Below are 10,000 nucleotides of genomic sequence, written 5' to 3' on the forward strand. Positions count from 1 at the left end.
GGACCCCTCACTAAACTACACCCCAGTACTGTACCCAGAACCGTACCCTAATAATGCACCCCTCACTAAACTACACCCCAGTACTGTACCCAGAACCGTACCCTAATAATGCACCCCTCACTGAACTACACCCCAGTACTGTACCCAGAACCGTACCCTAATAATGGACCCCTCACTAAACTACACCCCAGTACTGTACCCAGAACCGTACCCTAATAATGCACCCCTCACTAAACTACACCCCAGTACTGTACCCAGAACCGTACCGTAATAATGGACCCCTCACTAAACTACACCCCAGTACTGTACCCAGAACCGTACCCTAATAATGCACCCCTCACTAAACTACCGGTGTTCCAGTGGAGTGAGATGGCAGTAGAGATGTTCCAGTGGAGTGAGATGGCAGTAGAGGTGTTTCAGTGGAGGGAGATTGCAATAGAGATGTTCCAGTGGAGTGAGATGGCCGTAGAGATGTTCCAGTGGAGTGAGATGGCAGTAGAGATGTTCCAGTGGAGTGAGAAGGCAGTAGAGATGTTCCAGTGCAGTGAGATGGCAGTAGAGATGTTTCAGTGGAGTGAGATGGCAGTAGAGATGTTTCAGTGGAGTGAGAAGGCAGTAGAGATGTTCCAGTGCAGTGAGATGGCAGTAGAGATGTTCCAGTGGAGAGAGATGGCAGTAGAGATATTTCAGTGGAGTGAGATGGCAGTAGAGATGTTCCAGTGGAGTGAGAAGGCAGTAGAGATGTTTCAGTGGAGTGAGAAGGCAGTAGAGATGTTCCAGTGGAGTGAGATGGCAGTAGAGATATTTCAGTGGAGTGAGATGGCAGTAGAGATGTTCCAGTGGAGTGAGATGGCAGTAGAGATGTTTCAGTGGAGTGAGAAGGCAGTAGAGATGTTCCAGTGCAGTGAGATGGCAGTAGAGATGTTCCAGTGGAGTGAGATGGCAGTAGAGATATTTCAGTGGAGTGAGATGGCAGTAGAGATGTTCCAGTGGAGTGAGATGGCAGTAGAGATGTTTCAGTGGAGTGAGATGGCAGTAGAGATGTTCCAGTGCAGTGAGATGGCAGTAGAGATGTTTCAGTGGAGTGAGATGGCTGCTCTCTCCTCAGGGTACTACAGCACTCTGTCGATGTGACAGAGGAGGACAGAGGCCCAAGTAGAGGGAACCGGATGGAGATGTCCATCTTCTACGTGGTGTACTTTGTGGTCTTCCCCTTCTTCTTCGTCAACATCTTTGTGGCCCTCATCATCATCACCTTCCAGGAGCAGGGAGACAAGATGATGGAGGAGTGCAGCCTGGAGAAGAACGAGGTCTACACTCACACACTCACTCACACACATACACTCACTCACACACACACTCAAACACACTCACACACACACACACACACACACTCACTCACACACACTCACTCACACACACACATACACACATACACTCACACACTCACTCACACACATACACTCACTCACACACACACACACACACACACACACACACACACACACACACACACACACACACACACACACACACACACACACACACACACACACACACACACACACACACACACACACACCTACACTCACACACACACACATACGACATGGCTCAGGCAGTAAGAGCAGTCGTCTGGCAGTCGGAGGGTTGCCGGTTCGATCCCCCGCCCGGGCTGTGTCAAAGTGTCCCTGAGCAAGACACCTAACCCCCAAAATGCTCCTGACGAGCTGGTCGGCGCCTTGCATGGCAGCCAATCGCCGTCGGTGTGAGTCTGTATGAATGGGTGAATGAGAAGCATCAATTGTACAGCACTTTGGATAAAGGCGCTATATAAATGCCAACCATTTACACTCACTCATACACACACTCACACACACACTCACACATACACGTAGCATCTGATAAAGTTATTATTGCCTCTGTGGTAATGAACAGACCAGGACAAAATAAAGAAATACACCAGACCACAACAACACCCCACCAAAACATCCTCATACACTTCACAGTGTGATTTGAGTGTAATTTCAGTCTAATTTGGGTGCAGTTTGGACCCCTGATGACCCCCCCCCCTCTCTCTCCCCCAGAGGGCCTGCATAGACTTCGCCATCAGTGCCAAACCCCTGACCCGCTACATGCCCCAGAACCGCCAGACCTTCCAGTACCGCCTCTGGCATTTCGTGGTGTCGCCCTCATTTGAGTACACCGTGCTGACCATGATCGCCCTCAACACCGTGGTGCTGATGATGAAGGTACCTTCGTCAGTACCGCCTGACTCAGCGGCCCAACGGCCGTTCAGCCACCAGACGTCCTATGAGTTATCAGCGTAATTATGTACAGTCATCCAGCTCATTTACTGCTTGCTGTGCTGTCATATTTTGTCCTCTTTGTCGGCGGAAATAATAATAATAACTGCGATGTGAAGTTAGACAGTTCTGATTCGACTCAAGTGAACTTTTGTAGTTTTATCAACTTTAATCAACACTGCTTTTCCCATTTATTTAACCTTCCTTTTACCAGGTTACTCCCATTGAGATTAAAATATCTTTGGCGAGGGAGACCTGGCCAAGACGGGAAACACAGTTGGTTTATAGTAAAAGCACACTGAAAGAACAAGGACGAGTAAGATGGGCAAAAAGCAATCGAATTACAGCTAAAAATATTAGCACATTCCACTGGAACCCGTTTCCAACCTCTTTACAGTGGCTTTAAATTCACTGGGCGACTGGGCCCGGTATAGGGCACTCAGTGGAGTAACACCATCAGGGTGGTCGGTGTGAATGTTGGTTTTCTCTCCCCGCTTCTGATCTCCAGTATCACTCAGCTCCAGCAGCCTACGACACGGTCCTCAAACACCTGAACACGGCCTTCACCGTGCTTTTCTCCCTCGAGTGCATCCTCAAGATCTTCGCCTTCGGCTTTCTGGTGAGCAGCAGTAGCCCTGAATCACTCAAAGCCCTGAATGACACAAAACCCTGAATCACACAAAAGTTCCTGAATCAGAAGCAGAATCAGGAATCAGATGGCCATGTTGCTAGCAATCACATTAAGGGACTTTCACCCCTTGGAGAGTCGTGGTATCTGCTGTTTTTGCTGTTCACCTTAAAATCATCACCAAAAAGACCCTGGAACTACGACCAGCAGAGCCTGCGGCTCTACCAGGCATAGAGTGAATAGTGCTGGGCTAAATTATCCTGTTCTAAATCTTACAGAAGCACTTGCTCTGTTTCACAGCATAAGGCTTAACTCTCACCCTGTGTTCTCACATTGAGAGATTTGGTCGACCGGTCCATTGGCCGGAAGTCCCTTCATTTTCTATGGAGCTGAGCGACAGCCAGCAACTGAGCGACGAAGGTTTTGGAAAAATTCAGATTTGATCTTATTTCGGGAATAATTGTTCCTCAATTCATTCATTATTTGTTTGCATGACTGTAATGTTTTCTAAATTAGCAATTGAGAGTGCTAGCTAGCTCGCTAGCTAGCTGGCAATAAGTGAGAGACATTTATTGAGAGATATGAAAATCATTAGTTAGCTGAGAGAGATGGAGAACTCTAGGCAGCGACCAAGAGAGAGATTGATATTGCTAGCTAGCAAAATGGCAGTAAAAATAATCATTATCAGTGTCATGAGATAATTATGGAAACTGGAGGATAAATGTGCCTTTCGATGCTCTGTGTTATGCCGTCATTTCTCTGTTTAAAAGTGCAGCTGCAGGAGGCCATGAGGAGGGAACAGTGGTAAAATCTCGCCCGTCCCTCAGCCTCGCACTCTCTCGCGACCCTTCACCCCATGTTCGCTGCGAGAACACGGGGTCACTATGATTGTAATTTAACTGAATTTTATTTCCCTGAATGGGGTGAGTTTATTTGGCTCATTAAAGGTCATGGTTAATGGTGACGACCCTCCTTCCCACAGAACTATTTTCGGGACACATGGAACATATTTGACTTCATCACAGTTCTGGGGAGCATCACTGAGATTGTGGTGGACCTGCAGGTAATCTCGCAATACTGCCATCTCCCTCCGCTGGAACATCTCTACTGCCTTCTCACTCCACTGGAACATCTCTACTGCCATCTCACTCCACTGATACATCTCTACTGCCATCTCACTCCACTGGAACATCTCTACTGCCATCTCCCTCCACTGAAACATCTCTACTGCCATCTCACTCCACTGGAACATCTCTACTGCCATCTCCCTCCACTGAAACATCTCTACTGCCTTCTCACTCCACTGGAACATCTCTACTGCCATCTCACTCCACTGATACATCTCTACTGCCATCTCACTCCACTGGAACATCTCTACTGCCATCTCACTCCACTGAAACATCTCTACTGCCTTCTCACTCCACTGAAACATCTTGACTGCCATTTATCTGTTATTTCCCTCTCACTCTGTGTCCATCATTAATACAGTCCCTCCCTCTCTCTCTCAGTCGGTGAACACCATTAATACACTCCCTCCCTCTCTCTCTCAGTCGGTGAACACCATTAATACACTCCCTCCCTCTCTCTCTCAGTCGGTGAACACCATTAATACACTCCCTCCCTCTCTCTCTCAGTCGGTGAACACCATTAATACAGTCCCTCCCTCTCTCTCTCAGTCGGTGAACACCATTAATACACTCCCTCCCTCTCTCTCTCAGTCGGTGAACACCATTAATACAGTCCCTCCCTCTCTCTCTCAGTCGGTGAACACCATTAATACACTCCCTCCCTCTCTCTCTCAGTCGGTGAACACCATTAATACACTCCCTCTCTCTCTCAGTCGGTGAACACCATTAATACACTCCCTCCCTCTCTCTCTCAGTCGGTGAACACCATTAATACACTCCCTCCCTCTCTCTCTCAGTCGGTGAACACCATTAATACACTCCCTCCCTCTCTCTCTCAGTCGGTGAACACCATTAATACACTCCCTCCCTCTCTCTCTCAGTCGGTGAACACCATTAATACACTCCCTCCCTCTCTCTCTCAGTCGGTGAACACCATTAATACACTCCCTCCCTCTCTCTCTCAGTCGGTGAACACCATTAATACACTCCCTCCCTCTCTCTCTCAGTCGGTGAACACCATTAATACACTCCCTCCCTCTCTCTCTCAGTCGGTGAACACCATTAATATGAGTTTCCTGAAGCTGTTCCGAGCGGCTCGGCTCATTAAACTCTTGAGGCAGGGCTACACCATCCGCATCCTGCTCTGGACCTTTGTGCAGTCCTTCAAGGTGAGCCACGCCCTCCCGACAGGCCACGCCCACATGTCAGGCCACACCCACCTGTCCGACCACGCCCTCCCAACAGGCCACGCCCACATGTCAGACCACACCCACCTGCCTGGCCACGCCCTCCTGACAGGCCACGCCCACACGCCGGGCCACACCCATCTGTCCGGCCACGCCCTCCCGACAGGCCACGCCCATATGCCGGGCCACACCCACCTGTCCGGCCACGCCCTCCCGACAGGCCACGCCCACATGCCGGGCCACACCCAGGGTGGGCAGGGCTGAGTGTGTGTCCAGGCCCAGTGTGACCTGCGACTCTTTTAAACTCTTATTTTGGTAGAGATACGTCCACAGGAGCAGATCCAGAGGCTTACGATGTGAGGCCGTACAGTAGTGCTGGCACTGTCATGTGCTCTTTGTGACCCAACTCACACAAAATGAGATGCCGCATGTTGTGCTCTTCTGTGTCAGCAGCAAAAGTGGAACCGCCTTAATGGTGGATAAATATTACAGTTCATTATTAAACTTTATTCACATGTTTTTCGTGTGTAAAGAAGAAAAAATGGAATGTATAATCGTTGTTCATAAAACCCTGGATTTATAATCAGGGTTTAAGTAGCGCCCTTAATAAAGTTCCCAATTGAGAAAATTACCCACAATCCACACAATGAATGGAATGTCTGCCAACGGTTCTACAATTGATTTCTATGAGCGCTCTGGCTAATGCTAGCGCCTGATGCTAATGGCGGTGCCTCTGGGGCAATGTTTCTCTTGCAGGCCCTTCCGTACGTGTGCCTGCTCATCGCCATGCTGTTCTTCATATACGCCATCATCGGGATGCAGGTAAGCAGCTCGTTACAGCCCGTTACTGTAGAGCCAGGCTGCAGTACCTGTGTCTCATTGTAATTACAGCCCTTTACTGTAGAGCCAGGCTGCAGTACCTGTGTGTCATTGTAATTACAGCCCTTTACTGTAGAGCCAGGCTGCAGTACCTGTGTGTCATTGTAATTACAGCCCTTTACTGTAGAGCCAGGCTGCAGTACCTGCGTGTCATTGTAATTACAGCCCTTTACTGTAGAGCCAGGCTGCAGTACCTGCGTGTCATTGTAATTACAGCCCTTTACTGTAGAGCCAGGCTGCAGTACCTGCGTGTCATTGTAATTACAGCCCTTTACTGTAGAGCCAGGCTGCAGTACCTGTGTGTCATTGTAATTACAGCCTGTTACTGTAGAGTCAGGCTGCAGTACCTGTGTGTCATTGTAATTACAGCCCTTTACTGTAGGGCCAGGCTGCAGTACCTGCGTGTCATTGTAATTACAGCCCTTTACTGTAGAGCCAGGCTGCAGTACCTGTGTGTCATTGTAATTACAGCGCGTTACTGTAGAGCCAGGCTGCAGTACCTGTGTGTCATTGTAATTACAGCCCTTTACTGTAGAGCCAGGCTGCAGTGCCTGCGTGTCATTGTAATTACAGCCCTTTACTGTAGAGCCAGGCTGCAGTGCCTGCGTGTCATTGTAATTACAGCGCGTTACCGTAGAGCCAGGCTGCAGTACCTGCGTGTCATTGTAATTACAGCCCTTTACTGTAGAGCCAGGCTGCAGTGCCTGCGTGTCATTGTAATTACAGCCCTTTACTGTAGAGCCAGGCTGCAGTACCTGTGTGTCATTGTAATTACAGCCCTTTACTGTAGAGCCAGGCTGCAGTACCTGCGTGTCATTGTAATTACAGCCCTTTACTGTAGAGCCAGGCTGCAGTGCCTGCGTGTCATTGTAATTACAGCCCTTTACTGTAGAGCCAGGCTGCAGTACCTGCGTGTCATTGTAATTACAGCGCGTTACCGTAGAGCCAGGCTGCAGTGCCTGTGTCTCATTGTAATTACAGCACAACCTCAGGGTCATGGGCCAACCAGTCAAACACAGTTAGGCCTCTCTACCATAGCTGACATCTGACCCTTTTGAAGAAAAGTTGTTTTTTTGTTTAAATGTTCCAATTCCAGGTCAGTGTTCTAGAACTCACTTTCAGTTAGTTACCAGTCGTGATTAGTACATCAGAATTATGGGTGTACCATAGCATGACTGCAAAGGAGAACTCAACACGCAACACAAAATGGTCTCACTGCTGTGTAATCAATAAAACCACTGCCACCTGCTTTCATGGTTTCTGCACTGTGCTACACCTGAATCACTGTCTCTCCTGTCCCTGAACCGTGCTGCAGGTTTTCGGAAACATCAAACTGAACGACGAAAGCCACATCAACCAGCACAACAACTTCAAGACCTTCTTCGGTGCCCTAATGCTGCTGTTCAGGTGGGGGAGGACAGCCCCACTGATGAACTGCAGCACACGTTAATTTATTTTACACCATTTAGTTGACCGGGGCAAGGCACAGCAGTTTATGTCTTAATTAGCCAGAATTAGCAGCTTATTTCCTCCTGTAGTCCCTTTGGCAAGCTAGGACAGGAACAGTGACATGGAATTAACAAACAAATAAAATAAACAAATAAAACTATATTCAACAAAAAGGAATTAGATGTGACACACTGCATGTTTGAGGCTGAATTGCGGCTGGAAGCTGTTGATATGATCAGCTGATAACTGTCATGTGACTGGGCGTGTGTGCCTGTTTGTGTTTGTGTGTGCTTGTGCGTGTGTGTGTGTGTGCGTTTCTGTGTGTGTGTGTGTGTGTGCGTTTCTGTGTGTGTGTGTGTGTGTGCGCACGCGTGTGTCTCCGTGTACGTTTCTGCGTGTGTGTTTGCGTGTCTGTGTGTGTGTGTGTGTGTGTGTGTGAGAGTGTGTGTGTGTGTGTATGTGTGTGTGTGTGTCTGTGTGTGTGTACACGCGTGTGTGTCTGTGTGTGTGCGCGTGTGTGTATGTGTGTGTGTGAGTGTGTGTGTGTGTGTGTCTGTGTGTGTGTGTGTGTGTGTGTGTGTGTCTGTGTGTGTGTGTGTGAGTGTGTGTGTGTGTGTGTGTGTGTGTCTGTGTCTGTGTCTGTGTGTGTGTGTGTGTGTGTGTGTGTGAGTGTGTGTCTGTGTGTGAGTGTGTGTGTGTGTGTCTGTGTGTGTGTGTGTGTGTGTGTGTTCACACAGGAGTGCCACAGGGGAGTCCTGGCAGGAGATCATGCTGTCCTGTTTGGGGGGGCAGGAGTGCGAACCTGACCCCTCCATCGTTCCCCCCTTCATGTCCCCTGACCACGAGGGGGGGTGTGGCACAGAATTCGCCTATTTCTACTTTGTGTCCTTCATCTTCTTCAGCTCCTTCCTGGTGCGTTCTGGGAAGGGGGAGGTGGTGATGGGGGTTTGGGGGAGAGGGCAATGTTCAGTGTAACATTAGACTAAACAATGGAGCAATGTGGGGTTAAGGGCCTAGCTCAAGAGCCCAGCAGCTGTGTGAATATTGTTGTGGCTACAATAACCTTCCAGGTCCCAGTTAAGCACCTGAGGCACTAGGCTACAGGTGTTCTGGGTCACCCAGTTGAGTGTGTAACTCCGTCTTTCTGCCGCTCCAGATGCTGAACCTCTTCGTCGCCGTGATCATGGATAACTTCGAGTACCTGACGCGAGACTCCTCCATCCTGGGCCCTCACCACCTGGACGAGTTTGTGCGCATCTGGGGGGAGTACGACCGAGCGGCGTGGTGAGAGAGGGAGAGAAGCGAAATTAAAAATGTATTGAGTGTGTGAGTGTGTCAGAGAGAGAGATCCAGTTGCGTGGGGGCGTGTTGGGTGGGGGGTAACTCATCCAGAATGCAGCAGCTCGTCTGGTCTTCAACCTTCCCAAATACCCACACGTCACCCCCCTGCTTACTTCCCTCCACAATTCAAAACATTGGTGCTAGCCTTCCAAGCAGTTAAAGGGTCTTCCCCAGCTTATCTACAAAAAATCATCAGACCCTACACCCCTGCCAGACCTCTTCGTTCAGCCTCCACAGGCCGCTTGGCACCTCCCCCTCTCCGAACCTCCACCTCACGCTCACGACTACTGTCTGTTCTGGCTCCACGGTGGTGGAACGAACTCCCCGTTGAGGTCAGAACTGTAGAATCTCTCCCCACCTTCAAGCGCAAGCTGAAGACACACCTCTTCAAGCAGCACCTCTCCCCATCCCTCCCTACCTCCCTGTGAACCTTAATTGTTGTCTCTGTGACTTGCTTTGTGTATCGGTGTTTTTAGTTGGCTAGGTAAGCAGTGTTTGGATAGTTAACTTTGGTCACTTTTGCTCTGTTTGCTTGTTTATTTGTTCTAAAAAAAAAGAAAAAAGAAAAAAGGCCCTCGTCCTTATCTTTGTTGTACATGTAGCAGTTGAAATTGTACTTCCCTCTAGTGTCTTTCAGCGAACCCATCCCTGGTTATGGGTATGCACTTTGTTGTACGTCGCTTTGGATAAGAGCGTCTGCCAAATGCCAATAATGTAATGTAATGTAATGTAATGTAATGGGTGTGTTGGGCCCACTATGGGTCTCTCCCTGCTCCAAACCCAAAATCACAACCACTCTCGTTCTCTCCATCCACCCAAAACCTCCACCTTTTAGTTTCCATGCCTACAGCGCATCAAAAGACCAAGACTTTCATTTCACTTGTTTCTTCTGCTGTAGTAGTAAGCGTCATACTCACAGAGTAACTCTCCTCCTCCTCCTCCTCCTCCTCCTCCTCCTCCTCCTGGTGCTGAAGCGGGCGGATCCACTACACCGCCATGTACGAGATGCTGACGCACATGTCCCCCCCCCTCGGCCTCGGGAAGAAATGTCCCGCCAAAATCGCCTATAAGGTAGAGCTGTCA

General features: G+C 49.1%; 1 protein-coding gene across 1 annotated transcript in view; it reads left to right on the plus strand.

Moving 5' to 3' along the window:
* Positions 1–10,000, plus strand: part of LOC133129003 (voltage-dependent R-type calcium channel subunit alpha-1E-like) — an 89,831-nt gene that overhangs the window by 68,833 nt on the left and 10,998 nt on the right. The window contains exons 28-37 of the mRNA XM_061242807.1: positions 1,109–1,310; positions 2,088–2,252; positions 2,815–2,925; positions 3,917–3,997; positions 5,111–5,230; positions 6,005–6,070; positions 7,443–7,534; positions 8,314–8,488; positions 8,733–8,860; positions 9,892–9,988. Coding sequence (XP_061098791.1) covers positions 1,109–1,310; positions 2,088–2,252; positions 2,815–2,925; positions 3,917–3,997; positions 5,111–5,230; positions 6,005–6,070; positions 7,443–7,534; positions 8,314–8,488; positions 8,733–8,860; positions 9,892–9,988 — 1,237 coding nt within the window. The remainder of the gene's footprint in view (positions 1–1,108; positions 1,311–2,087; positions 2,253–2,814; positions 2,926–3,916; positions 3,998–5,110; positions 5,231–6,004; positions 6,071–7,442; positions 7,535–8,313; positions 8,489–8,732; positions 8,861–9,891; positions 9,989–10,000) is intronic.

Source organism: Conger conger, chromosome 5 (assembly GCF_963514075.1).
Source record: "Conger conger chromosome 5, fConCon1.1, whole genome shotgun sequence".
In the NCBI taxonomy this organism is placed as follows: domain Eukaryota; kingdom Metazoa; phylum Chordata; class Actinopteri; order Anguilliformes; family Congridae; genus Conger; species Conger conger.